This window comes from Ascaphus truei, chromosome 2 (genome assembly GCF_040206685.1).
Source record: "Ascaphus truei isolate aAscTru1 chromosome 2, aAscTru1.hap1, whole genome shotgun sequence".
NCBI lineage: Eukaryota > Metazoa > Chordata > Amphibia > Anura > Ascaphidae > Ascaphus > Ascaphus truei.
The window spans coordinates 40,474,253-40,498,654 of NC_134484.1; the positions used below are offsets into that span (position 1 = coordinate 40,474,253).

The 24,402-nt window shown below is 43.3% G+C and overlaps 1 protein-coding gene across 4 annotated transcripts in view; it reads right to left on the minus strand.

Annotated features, from left to right (window-relative positions):
- Positions 1-4,717: 4,717 nt before the first annotated feature.
- The window catches only part of FER1L6 (fer-1 like family member 6), a 215,154-nt gene continuing 195,469 nt past the window's right edge, over positions 4,718-24,402 (minus strand). For all 4 annotated transcript variants that reach the window (XM_075582218.1, XM_075582211.1, XM_075582212.1 and 1 more), the window contains exons 38-41: positions 20,352-20,593; positions 14,491-14,654; positions 13,575-13,675; positions 4,718-6,371 (exon numbers count right to left, since the gene is read on the minus strand). In XM_075582218.1, the coding sequence (XP_075438333.1) occupies positions 6,191-6,371; positions 13,575-13,675; positions 14,491-14,654; positions 20,352-20,593 (688 nt within the window). In that variant the 3' untranslated portion in view covers positions 4,718-6,190. The remainder of the gene's footprint in view (positions 6,372-13,574; positions 13,676-14,490; positions 14,655-20,351; positions 20,594-24,402) is intronic.

Genomic DNA, 24,402 nt, shown 5'->3' on the forward strand with positions numbered 1-24,402 from the left:
TGTGGGGAATTGGTCATTTGAGGGTGGAATTTCTAAAGACTCTGAGGGAGAAATCCCTGCATCTAGTTGTACTAAAAGGCCTGGGTTCAGGGGATCTTATCAGTCTTTCAGGGGATCATCCAGGTCTCAGTCTCAAATATCTAGTGTATCTGGGTCATCTCAGCCATCTACTCACTCCAGTGTATTTTCCACAGTATTTACAGACCTATTAGTTCAGGATCTGGGTCTTTATCCTGGGACCCCCTTGATTGGTGGAATCCCATGTTCTGTGTTTATGTCCCTAGTTTAAAAAAGTACACGGTTTGTGTTGGTCGACGGCTCCATAGTTGACCATTGGTGGGAGATGGGCCAATTTTATCTAGTGGAGATGGCCGAGGTACTTCGCAAACGACTGTGCGAGATAAACCTTGGGGTAAGAGTATCTAAAGGCCCTTCTATATTATATCTTGAGGCGGACCCTAATGACCCTGGATTTTGGGTATTACCTGGCCAAGGAGCTGGCCGGAAAATTATAAGGTTAAGCAGAGCAGACAGAGCCATACGGAATAGGTACCATTTGTCGCATGGTTATAACTTCTCAAATGTTCCAGAGCCAATCATGCAAGAAATTGAAGATGGACGGCATGATTGGTTGAGGTTAGCCATTAAAGAATATTTACAGTCCTGGACCAGTTATAAAGAACATATAACAGAATCTAAGATCTGTGAGGTGATGAGGGAATGTCTTCCTGGGACATGTATCTTTAAAGATCGGGTGGAGGTTCGCCATGATGCTGGTGGACCCAGAATATCCTATGTCTGGGTCAAGGACTTCAAGGGACGGGCTATAAAGAAGCCTGATCCCAAATATTACAAGTAGTGCCCCATACTTTTCATGTTGAAGAGTTAGTAAGGTATCCATCGCTGTTATCAGTGGGTGGTAAGAGTTCTACTGTGTACTGTATGTGCATTGTGGTTATGTGTACCATCAAGACATATGACCTGTATTGTTATCCTGCAGGTTCCAGACTGTCAGATGGGGCATCAAATTTGGTTCCAGTGGGGACCATGGAATTTCATCCACGGGAGAGTGTAATAGGGTAGGTCTATTCTGCCTATCTTTCCCTCTGTTATGTAAGTTCCTGTAGCTGCAGGCTGACAGATTAATTCTGGGGGCTTGTGACCCCCCCTACATGCTCCTCTCTGATGGACAGAAGAGAGGTGGTGACTCATGGCCAGTGTAAGCCTATCAGGGATAGGTATAGATCATGAGCCCGACCCTTCTGGTTCCTGATGGGCGGCAGTGCCACATTTAGTCAGTCCTTGCCTGGAGGAGAAAGAGACCAGTAGAGCTGTGAGTCTCTCCCGTCTGGGATGAGTGTGGTCACCCCCTGCCCTTGGGGCTGGAAGAACATCTGATTGAAACCCAGCAGATGCCCTTCACTATGTGGGGCAAGCATCATACAGAAGCATGAGCCTCTGAGACCATGCACCGCTGTATGTGGAACATCTGCAGTGATTGCAAGAATAAAGACCCTTGTTCATCATACTCTTGTCTAAGTGTCAGTCCCTGGGCAGGAGGGAAGAAGTTTGCAATAGTGGAGACTGATCTCCAGACACCCTGGAGCCCACTATGGCTAGAGGCGCTAAGCACCCTGAGAAGAAGCTCAGAGAAAGAACATAAGTCTGTCCTGATCTCCCTATCACCGCAGATCAGCTCAGCTCTCCTGACCCTAACAGGTACTCGCACCACACCCTAGGTAGCAGAAGCTGTATATCTCCCACTGGGAGGAGGGGGTGGGGAAACTGTGCAACATAAGTTATGGACAATACATTTTGTATCTTATTTGTAGTAATGTGGTATCTACTTCTTTTTTTAGATACCCGTTTGCATATCACGGCACATCACCGCTTATTCTAGGAGGTGACGGACTGACGGACTGACTTACGAATCCCCGCATAGATTCAGCGCTGCTTGCATTTTAATTAGGATACGTCATTGAAGGGGCGACATATATATCCAGTATGGATGCACCTTCATTAAGCCCCCGGACAAAGCTAAGGGCGAAACGTACATCGGGGCTCTCCTCCTATGTGTACTCTCTGTGTTCCTCTCCGTTTAGACGACCAACTGCTGGGTGAAAGATCCCGTGTTCCGGACTTACCGCATGTTTTGTGGCGCCTGGGGCTCTGTCAGAAGCTCCATTTGTGGTTTCCAGTCTGTCTGCATTCACCGAAGACTAAGGCCTGGGAAATAGTAAATTCAACCTTACAGAGGCGGGCTGAGCCGCGCTGAGCAGATGCACTACTCCCCTGCATCTGTCATCAGCGCGGCTATAGTTTCCCCCTCAGCATGCATACTGATGCGTGCGGAGGCTCAGAAACTTTGCAGAGACAGGCAAGTTTCAAATTTGCCACTCGGGGAAGCGAAGGAGCGGTCACGTGACCGCTCCCATCCAATGGGAGCAGGGGACTAGCCCCGCCTCCCACTACGCCTCCTGACACGCCTCCGCTCCACCTCTGCTCCGCCCCACCTCTGCCCCGCCCCCAGAGCGCGCTCACTGCCTCGCCTGCAAGGACAGAAAAAAGCCCCATTTTCAGCAGGGGAGGCACAGCAGGAACATGGCTCAGCGCGGCTGAACCCTCTATGTCCCAGGCCTAAGGCTGAGTCCCCGCTGGCGCTGAGCGCGCTGGCACTCAAAGCATGCGAGCCGGGTGTCCTGCATCTGCTCGCGCGCCCGCAGGGGGGGACAGGGGGGGCGGCATTGCCGAATAGTTGAGCGAGCGGGAAAGTTAAAAAAATGTATTTTCCTAAGTGCTGAGCGTGTGTGCCCGTGCATACGCAGGCGCGCATAGCGTAAGCGGGGACGTGCATATACATATGTATATATGCAAGTCACCTCGCCAAGCGCCACCCGCTCAGCGCTAGCGGGGACGCAGCCTTAGTATTCAGTATCTATGCTTATGCATAGTGACACTGTTTGCATCTTACCACGGCAGCGGTGTTTCATCTAACCAGTGCGCATACCATGGACTAATGCGTTGGGACTATTGTTCATCAGCATTGGCTGTGTATATTATTCTAGGACTGCCCATTAGGGAGTATGGTTCGTTATAACATGTTCCATCTGAGCCTTTATCATCCGGTTCTCTGTACTCTTGGTATGTGCCTGTTCACTCTTTATTATTACTAGTAGTTTGTGCACTGTAGTGTAATTTGACACAGACCATCCGGTTGCATTGGTAAGAGGCTGTTCACATGCCTCTTTACCATTCTCTCAGTGTCAGCCATCATTACTAGCCCAGCAGTTGTTTTTCTCTTCACTATAGGGCACTTGCCTTTTTACAGTGTCATTGTGTTGGAACAGAGACTGTCTGAGTATTTATGTATGTGACATGTTTTATAAATATTTGTGGGATACTTCTCTCTTTCTTTATTGTGTGTGTATATATATATATATACATTTATAATACATACATATATATATATAGCAAATGGAAATATTACTGTATGCTCATTTGCATGTCTTAGACAGGTCTGCAACCCCACCTTTCTCCATTATCACCCAGCACCCAGCACAGAGCACTTCCACTGCAGCAAGGGATTCTGGGAAATGACATGCAAATGAGCACACCGTGTCACCTTTTGCTTCAAAACCATTTTTAACATGATTCCCTAGAGGCTTAAGCTTGCTGCATTGACACAGCTTTCATTTTTGCATAGCCAGTTAACCAACCCCACACTGATGAGACCCATTAAGGTCGAAACGGCTGTCTGTGGGTGGGTTTACTGACTATGCATCTTAACCCTGGCTGTGCTCAAAGCTGTGACCATGCAGCAAGCTTAAGCCTATGGGGAACCATGTTAAAAATGGTTTTGAAGCAAAAGGTGACACTGTGTGCTCATTTGCATGTCATTTCCCAAAATCCCTTGCTGTAGTGGAAGTGCTGGGTGATAATGGTGAAAGGCGGGGTTGCAGACCTGTCTAAGACATGCAAATGAGCATACAGTAATATTTCCATTTGCTATACTTAGTATATATATATATATATATAATATATAATTTCAGACGCAGTAAAGAAGAAACTTACAGTTTTGAAATAGGGTTTAACATTTTACTGCAGAAATTAATATAATATTATACCTGAGGGTGGTCACTCACAGGTGTTTTGGTTCTACTTCTAAAACATTTTTGTATTTTGGGCGTTTTATTGTATTTTTATACCAAATTATTGGGGGGGGGGTATCTCAAAATGAACAAGAAAATGCTATAAAAATTAAAACATAAAAAGTGTCTAAAATAAAACAACAATTAGAAGACTAAAATAATGTGACTAAAAAACTTTCAATTATTTAAAAAAATAAAAACATATATGGGGAGAAACACCTTGAAATATTGTTCTGGTTCTAAATATTTTGGGGGTTTGGGTTTAGTTTCTTAAAATCGGTTCTACAAATCTTTAGGGTTTTGGGCTTTCTATTTGGTTTTCGAATGTAAAGATTTGATTTCACACACCCGCTTTTACCCATCTCTAAATTTTAACTAATATTGATTACAGGTCATTTACAATTCAAATAAATGGCTTGTGATCTGATTTTAGCCAACATTGAGAAGCATCCCCAGATAATGTGGGAATTATATCAATATCTAGGAAATGTGAACACTTTTTTTCTGGTTGGTCTTGTCTAAATTTAGCGTGCATTTGGAATGAAATAAAGACACACTTTGAAGAGCAGGAGAAAAATATTTTAATGTATATTATGTAATAACCAGATATTGAATATAGTAATGCCCAATAGGAACACGTCATATAAAGCTGTCACAGTGATTAAAGTGCCCACACAGGCAAAAACATAAAAAATAACAATGTTGTGATCGCAGATCCACAGCTGGGACACAACTACTGGGGTTTTTGTACAGTTAAGATTTTTACATTGAAATCACTCTGAACTAGCATAAGAAATTCTGTAAAGTTTATCTGTAATAATATAATTTACACACAATGTTAAGAATTGTTAAAATACCGTATTGGCCCGAATATAGTGCTATGTTTTTTCCTAAAAATGTCCTTCCGAAAACTGTACTCGTATTATATGCACCGCCTAACACCTTTTATTTTTCACGTAGAACACCTTCAAAACTTTAGGGTCGTATTATGTGCGAGGCCGTATTATATTCGGCCCAATACGGTATATATTCCTAGTTCACCTTCTCTTCAGAAGAGTGATGTACAAACCAAGGGCCTCTTGTGCTCTCAAATTTAAATGAGAAAAGAAGCACTGAGAAAAGATTAAGGGGGAGAATCGAGAAGGTCCGATTATTGGTATTGGAGGTTGATCAGTGTTAAGTGCCATTGACTTGCATGGCAGTTGACGGAGCTCTAATACCTGTTATCGGAGCATCTTGCATTTCCCCTGGCAGTATATCAGGTTTAGGATAGATATTTTGGGGGGAAGAGATATAAAGGTAATTTTGGAGCAATATTGACACAAACCCCCAGATTCATGAAGCTCTGTTATGTGATAACGCTCCCGAACGGGCGCCAACTCCCATTGACTTGAGTACATTTTTCATTGAGCGGACACACAGACTAATTGTGTTTTTCAAGTCAATCTTTGTTTGCCATCCAGTATACAGCTCTAATGGCCTAAAAAACAGGATGTGATATCATTTACAATACGTCTTTTTTTTCATACTGTATGTTGCTGTTCTCTGTACATTTGAACTTTGTATAGTTTGACTTATCGCATACTGTAGGGAAACTATTGACCCGGTTGAATTTTGAAAATGTTTTTGATATATGTTCTATTCATACCAAAATGTATTATAAGCTTGATTTGTATGCAATTTTCTAAATAAAATCAAGAAATTAAAAATATATAATGAAAAAAAAAGACACTAAAAGAAGACTTTTTAGACACTTGTGATATGCCCCGATAATAACACGCAAGATCAAAATAAGGTCAAAATCATAGGCAGTGGATTGTCTAAAAGCAATTTCTTGGATTGCCATTGATTGAAGTGTGTTTGACCAGGGCACGTTACTAGATTCTTGGTGGATGAAGCACAGTCATTTCAAACATTTTCAGCACAGGACTGGCTATTGATGAATCACAAATAATGTCCTTAACACCATGTGCCCAGTTCAGTTGTCAATCAATATTTCTGAGATGCTTTTGATGGAATCAGTAGGAATAGAGAGGGATATTTTAGCCTGTTAGGATGCGGTGACTGATGGCACCAGGCAGCGTGTAGAAGAACAGCACGAGGAAGAGAACAAGGACAATGAATATAAACCCAATGATGATGTACTTCTTGTAATTCCTCCAAATAAGGTGATACAGACACTTGAAAGGATTCACGAACCATGAAAAGGAGGTGTCCGGCCGACTGGAAAACAAAGCAAAAATGATAGGTCAGTGCAGCTAAAGGTTATATAAGCATGTTTTATCCAATCTGCAGATTTACAGTGGGAATACTACAAACACTATGCTGAGAGGTGTAGGAATAAAGGAGCTCGGATACAAGGGAAATTGAGAGTACCACATCTGCGATAGAAGGCACCTACCATAGATACCTAAATTAGTGGGGTTGTTATCTGCAAAAAAGGAAGACCAGTGGACGCCCTAGTCCTCTATCCCTGGGGTACATAATCTTTCCCTGCTGCTTCCCCCCTGCTCGCGGCCCCCCCACCCCCTCCCTTACCTGTTCTCCGGCTTTTGGTGTCAAATGACGCCGCAGGGTCACGCGGCATCACGTTGCCATGGCAACCTGACGTCACGGGATGGCGTCTCGTGACGGCGTCATGTGATGCCGCGTTGCCATGGCGATGCGTCGCCGAAAACAAGGTGAGTGAAGGTGCAGAGGCCTCACGCGATCCCTCGGCATTCATTTAAATGCCCTGGGGAAAGAGCGCAGGGCCTCTGCAACCGCCATGCCACCTCCTGAAAAATCTTGCGACCCCCCAGTTTGCGCACCCCTGTTCTATCCTAGGAAGTAAGGGGCCAATGGGCAAGAATAAACACTGCAAGTGACACCACAGGGATTAATTCTCTCTCAAGTAGACATCTACAGTAGGCATTTCTATAGCTGTCAGTGATTCCGAATTTGATCCTCTTGGCACATGTGTTTTTATGCACATTCTTCCAATTAAGCTCCACACTGAAGACCCGCACAGACTACTTTCCATCACCCAAATAATTACTGAACCCAATTTCCTTCAGGACATGTCACATAAGCTGTGCTCCCTGATCCGTAGCGGCAGAAAGAAAGTGTCACCCACACACAACCAATGTAAAGTATAGTTGTCATTAAATTCAGACTTATTTTGTTCCCGAGGGGAATGGACTTCAATGTGTTGTGGCCTTTATTTGGGTACATTAATATGAATTTGAGAAGAAAAAAAATGACCTTTATAAAATATCAGTATACTAGAATCTGTCTTCATTTAACCATTTACTCGTGGAACCCTCACAATGACTTGTACTGTACCGCCAGCAGAGAACAAATTAAAAGTAACACTTGGAAATAACCTACAGTTACAAATTTTGAAGGCGATTTGTTGGAAGAAATATTTCAAATTAAATATAAAACTCAATCTTTAAGGCTCAGTGAATTATATAGTTTTCTGTAAACCAAATGAGCTGTCAAATTACTTTGGTTTTACAGAGCCTTTTAAGGAACAAAAAAACTCAGTATAATTGCTTAATTCCCCATGTTATTAATGTCTTTAGTGTTTAAGAGCAATGCTCTGCAAGACCTTCAGTTTCCCTACAGATGGCAACGGATGAAGGCACTGAAAACTTTGCTCTCAAGTTCATGAATGTGGAGAACGTTAAATATTTCCCCCGAAATCCCCCCCCCCCCCCCTTTGCATATCTTACTAAGAGAGAGCTCCTTGATACCAACGTTGGCAATATATTTAGCAAAAACAGTCGGCGAATATACTGGCAAATTTTAGCGGAATTTGGCAACATTTGTGAAGCTTGTGAATATGAAACAAAATACAACGATAAGCAAATCGAAAAAGCAACCTTGTAACCAACTCTAAAGAGAATAGCACATTTGTGCCAGAAACCATTTCATACCAACTTACTGCGCTGCTGTCCTGAAAGTGCTTAATAAATTGTCTGATGCTGATATGTATTTATACACTTCCACTTTTAATTTTGAGATGAGTCTTTTTTAATGCTCAATGGTATTGTAGGGGTTTAGATGCAACATACTGTAGGCATGATGTCACTTTCTGTTGTGGTGGGTGGAGTGTTGCTGTGGGCGGAGTGTTGTTGCTAATCAATCACTTTTTGGCACCAACACAGATACTCGATTTGACCCAGGGTGTTCTGGGTAATTTAGGTGTGCATTTAACAGCTGCACTTTGCCTCTTTTCCATCTTGTGAGTGCAGCTTGTTTTTTTTTTTTTTTTTGCAAAACACCCTACATGTCATGTGGCTAACAGTGGATGTTTGCATATTAGTAGTGTGTTAATCTGTGCGTTATTTATGATTTACTGTAATCTGTAATTCCAGAAAATTTATTTTACGGAATGGGGCTCGGGGAAGAGATGTCAGCCAGTGGCAGGAATCTGCTGTAAATGATAATGTTGTTGCATGTGAAAATGCATAATCTACCTTATTTTTTTAAACCCCACTCTGCCAGCGTCGTTTTAGTTATATGGAAATGCTATATAATAAATAATGTAAGCAGATTGAAATCAGCACCAGCAAAGTAAAAAGGGAATATATTAATAAAATACAAGATCATGGAATTAACACAAGCTTCCGATGACAGATTGCAGTTGTTAGTAAAAGGGGGTAAACTACACTTCTGCTTGAATTCCTCAGGGTGGTAGAGCAAGCATTTGCAAAAGAATGAATAATCTGACTTTTTAACAAGAGGTTATAGCAACCATAGTGTACTTTATGGTATACGTGCCATAAAATATTCCAGGGCCACATACACTTGCCGCTTGTATCCCAGCTAGGTACATCCACAAAGCTCAGTTAAATCAGGGCTCAAAATGGGATGTTACCAAAAACAGTAACATATATTAATTTCCCTGAGGTAACACATCCACAAAGATATAGATGCAGCCACCAGTATTAGAACTCTTGCCTGGGAAATTCTGGGGCAGTCTCACAGTAAATGCCTCAACATTTCTGTGAGATTCTTAATGGCCCATTGGATTAACACACGATTTTAACCCATTGTTACTGCTCCCCTCCCCCCTTGCTTTGTTAATCCGATGGGCCATTAAGAATCTCACAGAAATGTTGAGTCATTTACTGTGAGACTGCCCCAGAATTTCCCAGAATTTCCCAGGCAAGTGTTCTAATACTGGTGGCTGCATCTGTAACTATATGCAAAAAACAACAGCCGTTTTATATCCCAATGGCATTGGCTTAATGTCACATTACATCCAAACCCTGAAAAATTACTTTTTTTTTGGTGGTGGTGTTTGTGGAGGTGCAGAAGGCAGAGGTGGAGGAGGACAACTCAAGTACCCATTGACATGTCTTCTCTATACAATACGTGGGGAGAAAAAAGATACCTGGGAATATGCACATTTTTATCATTTTAATACATTTTGCATATTTGAATTAGCATATTTCCAGATATCTTAGGTGTGTTCTGTTCACAGGAATTTCTTCCTCCTCCTCCAATCGAAAAAGCCCTATTTCAGGGTCTGGATGGGAGCAATGTCAAGTTTATGACTAACGTCCCTGCATGAACCCAACAGGCCGTAGTCCCAGCTGTCCCTCCCCCCCTCTGTCTGTGGACCTGCTGCTACATGGAATCCCCAGGTTTTTGCTGCCTCCCAAATTTTCCTGCTTTAGGCGATCACCTACCGGTTATACTGGCCCTGTTTAGTGAATATGCGATGTTAGGGCAAATGCTTCTGTTGCATCTTATTTGCCTCTCATTATCACGGCCGTTATAGTTAATGCAATTACGTTTATAAAATAAAACATGACTTAATGAAACGCTATTAGTCTTTGAAGATATGCGGCAAGGCTTAATGTGACGTTAAGGCTAAGGCCCCGCTGCCTCAGACCACGTGCCCGCACTGCAGACAGGCGGCGTGTGGAGAGGCACTTGGGGCTTTTTCCGGTCCAAAGGGACCATTTTTGCAAGCGGGGGGGGGGGGAGGGGGGAGGAGCGTAGGCCAAAACGGGTGGGGGGGCGCGGCCATGACGTCAGGGGGCAGGACCGCCCCTCAGCCCCTCAACCATGTATTGATAGACACTGTCTAAGTTGTTTGATGTTGCATTTATTTAATGAATGTACATGTAGTATACAACCACTCCATAATAGCTCAACTGTTCAGCCCCTCAGCCCCTCAACTGTTTAGCCCCTCAACTCCTCAGCCGCTCACACACACAGACAGGCACTCACGCACTCAGGCACACATATAGACACACACAGACAGGCACTCACGCACTCAGGCACACACAGACAGGCACTCACGCACTCAGGCACACACATACACACACAGACAGGCACTCATGCTGCTTTCCCCCCACACTCTCCTCCCCGCTCCCCAAAGCCTCCCCATCTCATTGGCTCACAGCCACACCACGTGACGTGTCGCCGCTTGGGATTACAATTCTCTTGAATCCCCTGGCGGCTGACGCGTCACAGCGTGTAGTGAGCTGTGCAGTGAGGGGGGACTGGGACCGGCTCGGGAGAATTCCCCTGCTGGTGGGGAACGCTCAAGCGGCCGCCCGCCGCCGGGCGCAGCGGGTCCCAGCCCTAAGTTAGGTTAACAGCTACAGTAATAATGAATGAGGTGCCAAATAATGAAAACATACAGTAACTCTTATCGTCCTCTTGCACCATGGCTGGGTATAACACCTTGTAAGGCCTATGAAAGCTCGAAGTTTTAATTATTACGCCAGTACAGTACTTGTTAAGACACTGGGGATTAATGCACAGGCTTTTGTAATAAGATTTACTCATATCGATCTATCTATCTATCTATCTATCTATCTATCTATCTATCTATCTATCTATCTCTCTATCTATCTATCTATCTATCTATCTATCTATCTCTCTATCTACACACACACACTCTCCACTGTTCCTTTAATAAATGGAAGTTACTTAATTAAGAGCTTTGTGAGAAGAGATGCTTTGTATCTCTTACTGAGAAATTCTGTTTAAATACTGTTTGGACTATTGTGTATTGGCTGCACATACATATTTCTCTCTCTTAAGTCCTCCCCCCCCTCCCCTGTTTATTTTTGTATTGCTATGCAGACACGCCACACAAGCTTTCAAGTTATGAATACAGACAAAGGTTAAACGCATCACTTTTTGATGAAATGTAGCAATACTAATGCAATGTTAGAGGCAACACTGAATTGCACTGCTTTAATAAAAATAAAAACTCTGAAGCTGAGAACATTAAAAAAATACATCAGAACCGCATTCACCTACAGCGAGGGCGAGACGTCTGAGTGATGAAAAGACGAGTGTTGTTCACGCGAATCCAATCTCTTGACCCCCTCTGAGGCTGTGTGAGATTGCCGCAGCAGTTTTTGTTGTTGGCTCCATGCCGATTTGCTACAGTACTTTATATCAGTCTGAATTGTTCAGCGAAATGAAACAAATCAAAAGCCCAGAGTTTTTTTCTTTTATCTTTCCTGACACGCGGCGGGGGAAATAGAAGCATGAAGACATCATCTGCTGTCTGATTGTGCATCACAAGAGCAACAAATGGTCCATAACAGGACTTGACAACTTGTTCTGGTCTATTAGCTCCAATGTAACTGCGAAGTAAAGGAGCAATCCAAGCAAATCCTACATGGATGGGTTTTTAATAAATAAATCCGTTCTGTAGTATTAGACAATACTTACTAAAATGTTTTATTTTAAATTCAACTCTTAATGCCATTTTTAATGAGTCTTAATAAACTGAGCATCATTTGATTTCTATAGTAGGTTTTAGCCACTTCTGCAGCAGTGCAAGATCTTTGAAACACTTTCCTGTTTGGGATAATTTGTTGCAAATGTTCCCAGCAGTTTGTGCTGCAAACTGTAACAACAGATAATGTTACCTGAGTAATATAAGGATACATTGTGGCTGCTGAGTTACACTGGTCAGAAGGATTGATTGAAACTGAAAGGCAGCCATTTAGTTAACCCTGGGAAACAGGATCTTTGCTGATTGATCACAGGACAACGAATCGGTCAGCAATTTAGGAAATTTGTTTTTAAAAAAGGTAATCAAAGGCTGCTTTATTATCTATAAACCAAAAACAAAACAAAAAGATTTTTATGAAGGGGCCATATTAAAGAAGGCCACATATAAGAGAGGAGAGCTGATTTCTGGCATCACATTGAATTGTTTTATCCTCTATTCTTCATGTAAAATATCCTAAGCCGGGAACACTGCTCTTAGGCCTCGTCCAGGGTGGCGCTGAGCGGCTGGGCGCGCTCACGCTGGCCGCGACGAAACACATTGCAGCAATGCGTGTGGCCAGCGTGAGCAGGCGGCTGTGCTCGCTCGGCGCTTAGAGCAAGCAAATTTGAATTTGCCACTCGCAAGCGCGTCGTGCGAGCGGTTCGCCCAATGAGGGAGAACCAGCTCCGTGATGTCGTGGCGGCTCCCCCAGGCGACCGCACGCCTCGCCGGCCACGAATCGCCCGGCCGAGCAGGGCGCAGCGCACAAGCGCCAGTTCCCTGCCTGGCCGCAGCTTAACTGAGCTCAGGCCTCCGCATTGATGAGCTGAATATATATTTGTGTAGGTTCCATTTGGCGCTGGAGCTGGAGACCCCATCGCGCCTATCTGACTTTACCCTTTCTTTTTTAATACGAAATAATCTTGAAAGAGAAATACACAAATGGACGATGGCTGTTACTATGTTGTATGCTAATGGTTTGCTGTATATTTAGGGGATACAACATACTAATTACAACGTATGCCTTGAAACCATAATGCATTGAACTTGCTTCTAAGAATATTCCTCAGTAGTAGTGTATATATATATATATATATATACAGTGGTCGACAAATCACCAAAAAATCTACTCGCCGAACAAAAAAATCTACTCGCCACCTAGTACCACACGTGTGCTGCTTGGGCCAATAGGAGCTCGCCACAATGTTAAATCCACTTGCCCGGGGCGTGCAAATGTATAGGTTTGTCGAACACTGTATATATATATACATATATATATATATATATATTTCGAGACTGTAACATTTTTTCGCATTAGAATTTGCTTCGATGGTGGCGTTTCCTCGCAGCCGCAGATATTCACAGTTTCCAATCGACACGTTGGCCTCTCTTTTTTTAATCTTTAAAACATTGCTGCACGAAGGCACTATTCGAGCACGAATGTCTGCACCTTTGTATGTAATGCATAAACATTCGTCGGCGGGTGGGATGCCATGCGCAGAAAGGGACGGCAACAGGGAAATGACAGCAGTTTTAGGAGCATCTGCCCCAAATGTTTACTGACCAATTCGCCTTCGAGGACTCATCCGGAACTCGAATTTTGTTCAACGTACCACAAAGAATTTTTGACACATTTTTCTCCTCACATTAAAGGATCGTATATAATCTATAAGTAGCTTAGCACTTACTTTGGCTTCTCTAATGGTTCTGGCTCTTTACGGGCCCGTCCTACTGGATTCTTTTCAGCTTCTTCTCCGGTGACTAAATGGAACTCTGCTTCAACTTTACCCTATATATATATGTATATATGACATGAAAAACATATGCAAATCAGGTAACGCAGAACAGAATGCAGCCACAGAGCACACAATACACAGGCACATCATTAGCATTTAGCTAGATCAGAAAAATAGTTTTTCATAGTCTGGAAGACTTTCATAAATGACCCCATTAAGCCAGCACACAAGTACCTACTGTAAGGCCTGGGACATAGAGGGTTCAGCCGCGCTGAGCCGCGCTCCTGCTCTGCCTCGCCTGCTGAAAATTGAGCTTTTCTCTGTCCTTGTAGGCGAGGCAGTGAGCGCGCTCAGGGGGCGGGGCAGAGGCGGAGCAGAGGTGGAGCGGAGGCATGTCAGGAGGCGGAGCGGGAGGCGGGCCTAGTCCCCTGCTCTCATTGGATGGGAGCGGTCACGTGATCGCTCCTCCGCTTCCCTGAGCGGTAAATTTGAAACCTGACTGTCTCGGCAAAGTTTCTGAGCCTCCGCATGCATCAGCGCGCATACGGAGGGGGAAACTATAGCCGCGCTGATGACAGATGCAGGGGCTTTGTGCATCTGCTCAGCCCGCCTCAGCGAGCTTAAACTTAGTATGTCCCAGGCCTAAGACAGCATCGTTCCCGAGACTGAAAACACACATTGTACAAGAAGCAGATGCAATGGGCTGTGCCGTATGTGAGGGTTTATCAGTTGTAATGACCCCATACTGCCACTCATAATGATCCAAGAGAACAACAGTTTCTTCTACAGGACGTGATAGATCATAATGTAATGATTGTATATATCACTGCCTACAAACACAATGAATACCCAGGTTGACAGTACTTACAGTGAGTTCCCCAGATTTCACGAAAGGCCACCAGCCTCGAATCCGCTTCTGCTGGAAGATAGAGATCCTATTTTCCTCCTTTATAGACGTAGCCATTCCCAAGTCACAGCTCTTTGCGTTCTTTGCTCCTCGATGAAATGCATTGAGATTCAGTTCCATAGAGCCTGATAAAGCACAGCGTGCAGCAATTAGGAAGTATGAAAGGGAGAAATACTTTCCCTACATTGATACGGGGAGCTATTTATCTGAGATTCCAGTGCTGAGAAACTGAGGCACATCCGGAAACAAAAACTAAAACAAATCCTATTAAAGCAATGTAACATTTTGCTCTAAAAACACCAAATGAGTTGTTTTGTAGCAGATTTACCACCAGTTCTGCAGCTAGATGACTTTAATAATCAGGCCCATGTGTGGTACCCCATGGTGCAATACTACAATGCGTTTACCATAATGGGTCTGTGTTTTATTAGGGTAGAATAGGACATAGTACCGCTATCAAAGCCCGCTAAGGTTTGTTTTTTTTGTTCGATAAAGTGCACTTGTTATAATTAATTTCTGTCTTGCATTCACCATTTCAGAGCCATAGCATGTACTTCATATGACTACTTCGGAAAGCATTAATATTAATATACACCAATACAAACCATCCCCCAAAAATACCAACGATATCAAGCTATACAAATTAATATGCTCCTATACAACTGCGATGCCCTTTAAATATTTGTATAACTTTATTTGAGACACCTCTGTAGCATAAGGAAGGGCCTTCTTGAAGGTGATTTCTGTAAGAGGACACAGGACAAGCAGCAGAGAAAATAAACATTTGGGTTAGTGTGATGCTTTGCAGATTTGAACTAATTTAAAGAGTGTATAAAGAAACTCAACGTCATCGTACAAGGCAGGGGAGCTCAAATTCAGTCCTCAAGCCCCCCAGCACCTCGGGTTTTTCAGGATATCCCAGCTTCAGCACAGCTGGCTCAGTCTATCAGCATAGAATTAGATATATGTCAACTCTTTAAGTGCCCCTCTTCCATGTGTTAAGTGCCTTTTGGTTAACTTGGTAAGGTTAATTGGAAGCCCTTAAAAAGCGCCCCTCAGAGGGACAGACTATCAATACTCCTGAGTAAGCGGGCTTAGGTCTCACGAAACGCGTAGAGAAAAACTACAGAGCTATTGCCAACAGCTGATCCGGTCTGACACAGCAGCGCTGAGGAAGCAACAAAGCTATTGCCAACAGCTGATCCTGCCTGTCACAGCAGTGGCTGAGCAGAGCGGAGCGGTCCCGAGCCCCAAGCCGAGTGATGTCACCCACCGCTGACACCCCCTTGACAACGGACTAAGTGGAGTGGGACGCTGGAGCGCTGCGGAGAGCAGAGAACGCTACAGGCTGCTAGACAGTTGGGACCCTGAGCTCATACGTTGACTTTCAGACTTCATCTCGTAATTGCACTAATTACTAATGCACTAATTAATCCATGTACCTTCATCTTATCCTTATTTTCCCCAATCCATTACACATGTGTCATAATTTTTTTTACAATTTTAATCAATTTTATTCATTTGTATTCTCATATTAAATTAAGGGTACTACAACACTGTGTTGTTTTGTGTGCTTTTCTGTCCCACTTGTCTCGCAGTAGCTTCCAAGTCTATATCTGGGGTGCTTTAACCTGCCCCCCTCCCCTAAATACACAAATGTGTATAATGAATTGGTATAGACAGTAATACATTCAGGTGCCATTAAATGAACGTCAAATCAGAAATAAATAAAATATAAGCGTAATCCACACTTGAGAAATGTAAATCTAAGTGAATATAATAGTTTATAAGTGAATATAATAACTTAGAAGTGAACAGATAACAATAAAGTATATTCGAATAAAATGCTTTTCAGTGAATATGATAAAAGCACAGAATAATACTCTGTGAACTAACGTCAATGTGTACTAAAGGGCACTGTACTTAGGAGGGAATAGGACCAAAGAGTCCTGAATTGCAGGACATGCCTTTAAATCAATTTCAGCAATACAGAAAATCTTTACCTAGGCTATTGTGATGGTTAATGGTTCAATTTCTCATGTGCAGTATTGTTAGATTTCCCCTAGTACAGAACCAGATGATTCATTTATAAGGATTAAAGATATTATCTGTCATCAATCAGTGTGAGAAAATAAACACACAGATACCCATCAAGCGCTGATAAACCCCCCAAAAAACACAAAATATATACAGTATATGTATATAAGTGTCAAAAGGAGTGCTACTGGGCGTGGCTAAATGTATACAACAAAATACAGAAAAGCCCAAAGCTTCATCCAATGTGACAAAAATACACAGTGCAATACCTATTTATCTCTTGAAAAAGGCTAATTTAGTTAAACCCTTTGGCCAAAGCGCTATAACTAAATGACCCTTTTTCAAGAGATTAATAGGTATTTCACTGTGTATTTTTGTCATATTGGATGTAGCTTTGGGCTTTTCTGTCTTTTGTTGTATCAATCAGTGTGAGACTGAGTCAAATGAGCAATTAATATTCATCCTCACTGCGCTCTCTTATCAGCATTTACCTAGTGGCGTGACGAAAGCTGCAGTCTTGTGTTTTATTCTGTCAGTATCCATATCAAGCTGAAAAAAGTGGTCACCTTTTAGATGTGAAAAGTTATGTGCGCTAAACCTTCCACATGAAATGTTTGTGGTTCTTTTAGTTAGTGTACATACATACTTTATGTTATTATATATTAATTTAATCCATGCTCATTGTTTGGGGAAACAAACAAGATCATTCATATTTTAACATCTTATTTTTAGAAGTAATAAACAAATTATTATGCAGATTTGGATTATTAATGAGTTTGGGTTCATTGTCTGGATTACATTTTCCAGTACAGTCTATTAAATTGAAAGCAATATGAAATGATTATAGTGAATAAAAAAAAGATATGTCTTTCTAAAGTCTAATTAAAGGTCATAAAATAATTAAATTGCCAGTTCCAAAAGTACAGTACAGAATTGTTTTTACATACATTCAGGAATCATTAATATTGTATCTGTAACAACCATACTAATTAACACTAAGGGGGTGATTCTAATTCGTCTGAAACATCTATTCGCACAGCAATTAGTCAGAAATGTCCACTGACCTCCTTTAGACTATATAAATTCAGCCACAAAGTTATCCCTTAGGCTAAGTTCATAGACACTAAGCCCGCGCGGAGGCTGAGGGAAAGCGGGTGCTTTCCCTGGCCTTACTACGCGCGCTGTCTGGGGGCGTGTCTATGGGCGGGCCAGTGACGTCACGGAGCTGGTTCGCACTCATTGGGCGAACCGCTCACGTGACCGGCCCTGCGCGTAATCTAAAATTTGATTGTCGGCTATGCTTCCGCACCCCTGCGGAAGCGTGCGCGAGCCCCTGCTAAAGCCGCTCTCATTGCGGCTGCAGGGGCTCACTGACACGCGTGAGGGCGGCACAGCGCGGGTCTGCGTCTAAGCGCTGACCATGCCCGCGGCCTTATTTGTGTTTAAGAATACAATCACCATTTCCAGTGTTACAAATTGGAATCCATTTCACCTGTTACTGTATGTGTTTCCATAAAGAACAACAAGCTCCATTTATTCATGTACACCATCACATCTTGGCAACAGGTACAGTATGCAGCCTGTTACCTTACTTCAAGTATTAAGTAGGCATTTATGTTTTGAAATAGCCAAGGGCTTTGATATTGAGGTCGTAATACTGCAGTTTGTTCATTTTTTTCTGAGGAATTCATAATATATATATATATACTGTCATTAAGGTTATGGTGGGTAAAAAAAGTGACAAAAACCCTCCACAGTAAAGCATAAAGCAACTGTAAATATTACTGTATGTTCATTTGCATGTCTTAGACAGGTCTGCAACCCTGTCTTTCCCCATGGTCACCCAGCATACAGCGCTTCCACTGCAGCAAGGGATTCTGGGAAATGACATGCAAATGAGCACTCAGTGCCACCTTTTGTCTCAAGCTCGTGTTACACAAGCCAATCCTCAAGCCAATGCATGCCGTTTTAAACACAGCTTTTAGACAGAGGCTGGGATGAGATGCAAAGCCATTAGACCCACTCACATACATGTTTCAACCTTGATGGGTATCATCAGTGTGAGGCTGGTCTTAATGGCTAGAGCAGGTTTGAGACTAGACTAGGTAATCACCACTGTCATTAAGGTTATGGTGGGTAAAAAAAGTGACAAAAACCCTCCACAGTAAAGCATAAAGCAACTGTAAATATTACTGTATGTTCATTTGCATGTCTTAGACAGGTCTGCAACCCTGTCTTTCCCCATGGTCACCCAGCATACAGCGCTTCCACTGCAGCAAGGGATTCTGGGAAATGACATGCAAATGAGCACTCAGTGCCACCTTTTGTCTCAAGCTCGTGTTACACAAGCCAATCCTCAAGCCAATGCATGCCGTTTTAAACACAGCTTTTAGACAGAGGCTGGGATGAGATGCAAAGCCATTAGACCCACTCACATACATGTTTCAACCTTCATGGGTATCATCAGTGTGAGGCTGGTCTTAATGGCTAGAGCAGGTTTGAGACTAGACTAGGTAATCACCACTGTCATTAAGGTTATGGTGGGTAAAAAAAGTGACAAAAACCCTCCACAGTAAAGCATAAAGCAACTGTAAATATTACTGTATGTTCATTTGCATGTCTTAGACAGGTCTGCAACCCTGTCTTTCCCCATGGTCACCCAGCATTGGTGACCAGACAGTGGTGATTACCTAGTCTAGTCTCAAACCTGCTCTAGCCATTAAGACCATTAAGCCATTAAGACCAGCCTCACACTGATGATACCCATCAAGGTTGAAACATGTATGTGAGTGGGTCTAATGGCTTTGCATCTCATCCCAGCCTCTGTCTAAAAGCTGTGTTTAAAACGGCATGCATTGGCTTGAGGATTGGCTTGTGTAACACGAGCTTGAGACAAAAGGTGGCACTGAGTGCTCATTTGTATGTCATTTCCCAGAATCCCTTGCTGCAGTGGAAGCGCTGTATGCTGGGTGACCATGGGGAAAGACAGGGTTGCAGACCTGTCTAAGACATGCAAATGAACATACAGTAATATTTACAGTTGCTTTATGCTTTACTGTGGAGGGTTTTTGTCACTTTTTTTTACCCACCATAACCTTAATGACAGTGGTGATTACCTAGTCTAGTCTCAAACCTGCTCTAGCCATTAAGACCAGCCTCACACTGATGATACCCATCAAGGTTGAAACATGTATGTGAGTGGGTCTAATGGCTTTGCATCTCATCCCAGCCTCTGTCTAAAAGCTGTGTTTAAAACGGCATGCATTGGCTTGAGGATTGGCTTGTGTAACACGAGCTTGAGACAAAAGGTGGCACTGAGTGCTCATTTGCATGTCATTTCCCAGAATCCCTTGCTGCAGTGGAAGCGCTGTATGCTGGGTGACCATGGGGAAAGACAGGGTTGCAGACCTGTCTAAGACATGCAAATGAACATACAGTAATATTTACAGTTGCTTTATATATATATATATATATATATGTATAATTACCAGAGGGGTGTCCGATAATAAGAGACAGCACACTGAAGGTTAAATCCAAAATGAAGTCTGTATTATAGACAAGAGAGGCACTGCAACCAATGTTTCGGTCACCGGAACGGGACCTTCCTCGGGGTCATATATATATATATATATTTTAAATCCCTAGACATTGAACAAGGTAACTTTACCTCCATGTACCGCTTGCCAAAAAAGAAATAGTATTTTCAGGCTATGGCATGTTTATAACATATGTGAGATTTGTACATGGCTCAACAAACAGCTGTACTACTGTACTACTGTACATACCCAGAAAGTCATCAGAGGAAAGTCTGTCAAAATCCCAGACTTGGAGAAGAAGCACAGCTGGTATTTTACGTTCTGTCTTTTCCAAAGAAAAGATGTTTTCTCGTTTAGTAACCACCACTTGTTTTTCAGCAGGTAGGTAATGGAATGGAAACACAAAACGCCAGTTGAAGTTTCCTTCTCCTGTCAAAGAATTGTAATGGACATCTGTCTCCTGACTGTCATCTTCAAGTCCCTTCAGCCACCTACAATGCACAATGCACAATGTAGTTAGCAGATAGCAGTGAAAGGTTATCATACTGTACTTTTGTTTAACACATTGGTCAAACCGAACAAACATAAGCTTAACAATGGGGTCTAAGGTCAAGGGATATCTTTTTGAAAGCCATTCATTCAAAATCTTATGATAATTTTAGGTCAAATATTGTATTTACTCTAGATCATTTCACAAGGTATTCTTTGGAATGAATGCTTGTATTGTCTTAGTTGTCCTTATCTATGGCCTGATGGTAGTTGCCTGTGTAAGTCCGAGGTAGTGTTGGCAACAATCCATTCAATGTTTACCTTCGAACTAATAGGTAAGTGGCAATACACGCCGAAACTCGGACTCAAGCCTCCACAGAACAGATATCTTCATGTGAGACCCGTTGTGGTCTATCTGTGCCTGCCCCTTGGGCTAATTGTGAGTGTAACTTGTACAGCTTCTGTTTGTGTGTAATACAGTTTTACACTTTGCCTTCTTCCCTTGTACTTTGTCTTTTCATGCACGGTCTGTGAACGAGCACCTGACAGGCATTCTCCCGATATCCCATTTAACTTTAGGATTCGTATTGTGCATGAATCTCACCCGCTTCATGCAAGTTATTATTTTTAATACCCACCTTGCTCTTTATATAGATTTTGCATTGCCACCATTTGGGCCCCTGTTTGCGCTCTGTTGTACTATGTGTCCTAGCCATGTAATCCCTTTTCCAGATTTTAAATTATTCTTTTGCGAGGATCCCGGACTGAACTAGGAGATATTTTATATATCACTGCCCCCTTTAAAGAAATCTGAGTGCTTTTGTTCAGATGTAACGTGACTCCGGGAACAGTACTACAACTGTAGACAGTGGTGTAGCTAGGGCAAGGCTCAATAATAAATAATCAGGCCTGATCTGCTACTGTCCTGCAAACCCCAGAAAGTCACACCCCAAAATTCATTGTAGCACTGCAACCACTGGACTGATGTGACTCCTATCTTCCCTCCTTGCTCTGGTAAGTTATTGGGAGGATGTCTCTGTGTAGACTTGCCCAGTGGTTGGGGTGGTGGCGTTAGTTAGGTTCACAATCAGTGAGCATGTCCTGGCTACACCTCTGTGCATTGATGTCTACATTGTCTAGAACTTGCAATTTAAAAACAATATACTGAATCCACATTGTAAGGTGCAGTTGCAGCTACTCAATTATTTCCCACCTCTTATTTTTATTACATTGTTTGGGAAGCAAGGGATCCCCAGAGCAAATATACTGTGTGCGAATAAAAGTTTTGAATAAAACGTGTGTGATTAAACGTTTTGTACCCAACGTCTGTCTCTTGGTACTTTATTGTCATAATATGGATAAACATTATTTTGCAACCATACTTAATACATTCAAGATTATATGCCACATTAGGCCAGACAAACATATCCTACATTCACTTTAATCACTTAAAACCATAGTGTAGTTTATTACATGAACTTCATGACACGTTATCAGATGCATCTCTTGATGTGTTTCAGACATTTATATGATCCATAACATACTGCTGCGGCACAGTTTATTCGAGCATTTGCCCGTTCTGTGCCGCAGCAGTAGCCTGGCGCGCGCCCGAGTGTGACGGGCGCACGCCAAAGCAGCGGAAGAGCGCCCTCCGATCGGGGCGCTCTCCCTACCGCTGCCGGGTCCGCCGGGTCCCCCGGAACCCCCTGCCGCTGTCCCGCGATCGCGGGACACCAGGGCTCCCTCGGGGAGCCCCTGGACACGCGTGCAGGGGGCGCACGCTCCCGATGACGCGTGACCGCGCGTCTATGACGCGCGGCACGCCGAGGGGCGGCCACTAGCAAGCCGGGAGATTTCCCGGCTTGCGGTACCGACCACACTTCAATAAAGTGTGTCGGTAGTGTACTGTATATCTTTGTATGACACATGCAATTAAATGGTTAAGTCCTATATTCGGTACGATCATTTGGGTACCACTCTAGACCTGCCCTTTTTCGTTGTAGGCTATTCCCAGAAATAACACTATGATAATCATGGTCTGGATGTGAGTAACGGCAGGTGTTGGTCTGACCTAATTCTCGTAACGTTATTTCCCTGCGCTAACATCAAAGAAGGTTCGTGGGTACATGCGATGTTAGATCAACGTCTCATTAGCATATTATTTGCATATGCGTAAGCCAGATGGCCGTTAAAAGTTAGTTATCTGATATTTATCTGGTTAACGCGAGGGCATCGTAATGTTAATCACCTTTGTGGATATGCGTCATGACTATCGATACATTAAATGGGGGTAAAGTCACTGTAAACCGTTTAACCGACCTCTGATCATCTGCACCTTGGAGTCCCAGACCTTATTACCTGGTTAATGAATGTGAACTTTTTGATGCAGAAATGTTTGCCTGCATTGGTAGTTATTTAAAAACACATTATTATTAGTATATAGTAACAGAGCCTGACTAAGAGAGGAATATTAGCTGTCGTTGTGAAGGAACAAATGGAAGCACATTTACAGTGTAAATAAAAAGTGAAAGCGACAGTAATATTTCTTAAATTGACAAGCTTGAACATAGACATTAGTAATTAAATCCAACACATTATAGTTGACAAGATTAAGATATATGTAGGTGATCTATCTGCTCACTCATTTAGGTTATTTAATTAATGTGACATTTACAGTGAGGGATGACACAGCAAAATAATGCATGCGGAATCTAGAGATGCAGTATCTGATACATAATGTTCTGTCTGTATTTAAAGCTCTGGTCTATCTACCATCAAAGATTACAAGAGGACAAGGAGTAAACTTCACTTTCAAATTCCAATGATGAGCAGGGCCGCCGAAACGGGGGGAGAGCCGGGACAAGTGTCCCAGGCCTGGTGATTGTGGGGGGCATTGCCGGCCTGCACTGGAAGTTGGGCCTGGCCAGACCCAACTTCTGCTTCTGGCCACCGGGTCTCTGGTTGCCGCCAATAGGGTTGACAGGTGGCATCTCCAAAAATACTGGACACAATGGTGAAATGTGCGATGTACTCGAGACACACACACACCTCTCTCTGTCCGAGCTCCGATCCATGCTGTTTCCCCCTTTGCTTGGCCTCACTCTCAGGCTCCTGAAACCTCCTCCTGATTGGCTGCTGCTGGGTAATGCAGCCTATCAGGATGGAGGAAGTTGCCCTGCAACAGCTCTGTTCCCCCAAGCTGGTCAGGTCACTATGTTCAGAGAGGTAATACCAGACACATACTGTACATGTTCAGTATTACTTCTCATTTTTTACGGGACAGAGTATCCAAATACAGGAAAGACCAGTTCAAGACTGGACACCTGGCAACCCTAGCGCTAGGCCCCGGCTCTCCCCAGCTGGTGCGTGCCTCTCTCCCATGCCGGGACACCTGCCAGGCCTGACTCTCTCCTGTGGGTGCGTGAAGCTGGGCTCGAATTCCGGACGGGCCTAGCTTCCAATGTGCACCGGCGGGGGAGAGAGACATGGCGCGGGGGAGAGAGGCATTCACGGCAGGAAGTCCGGCATTGGAGAGACGCCCATAGCAGCTGGGCAGAGCGGGGGCAGCAGAGGCCTGAGAACATCCCCAAGGTAAGTGTGTGTGTTGTATATATCTGGGGATTGGGGAGTAGTGTTATATGTATTTGGGGATAGGGTATTACTGTCTTGTAATTAGGTATTGTGGGGGGTTATTATTGTGCATCTATTGTGGGGAGTAATTATTGTGTGTGGGGGGGGTTGTGTGAGTATTGTGGAAGGGATTGTGTGAGCAGAGGGGATGGATGGAATGAGTATTAGGAGGGGGGATTGA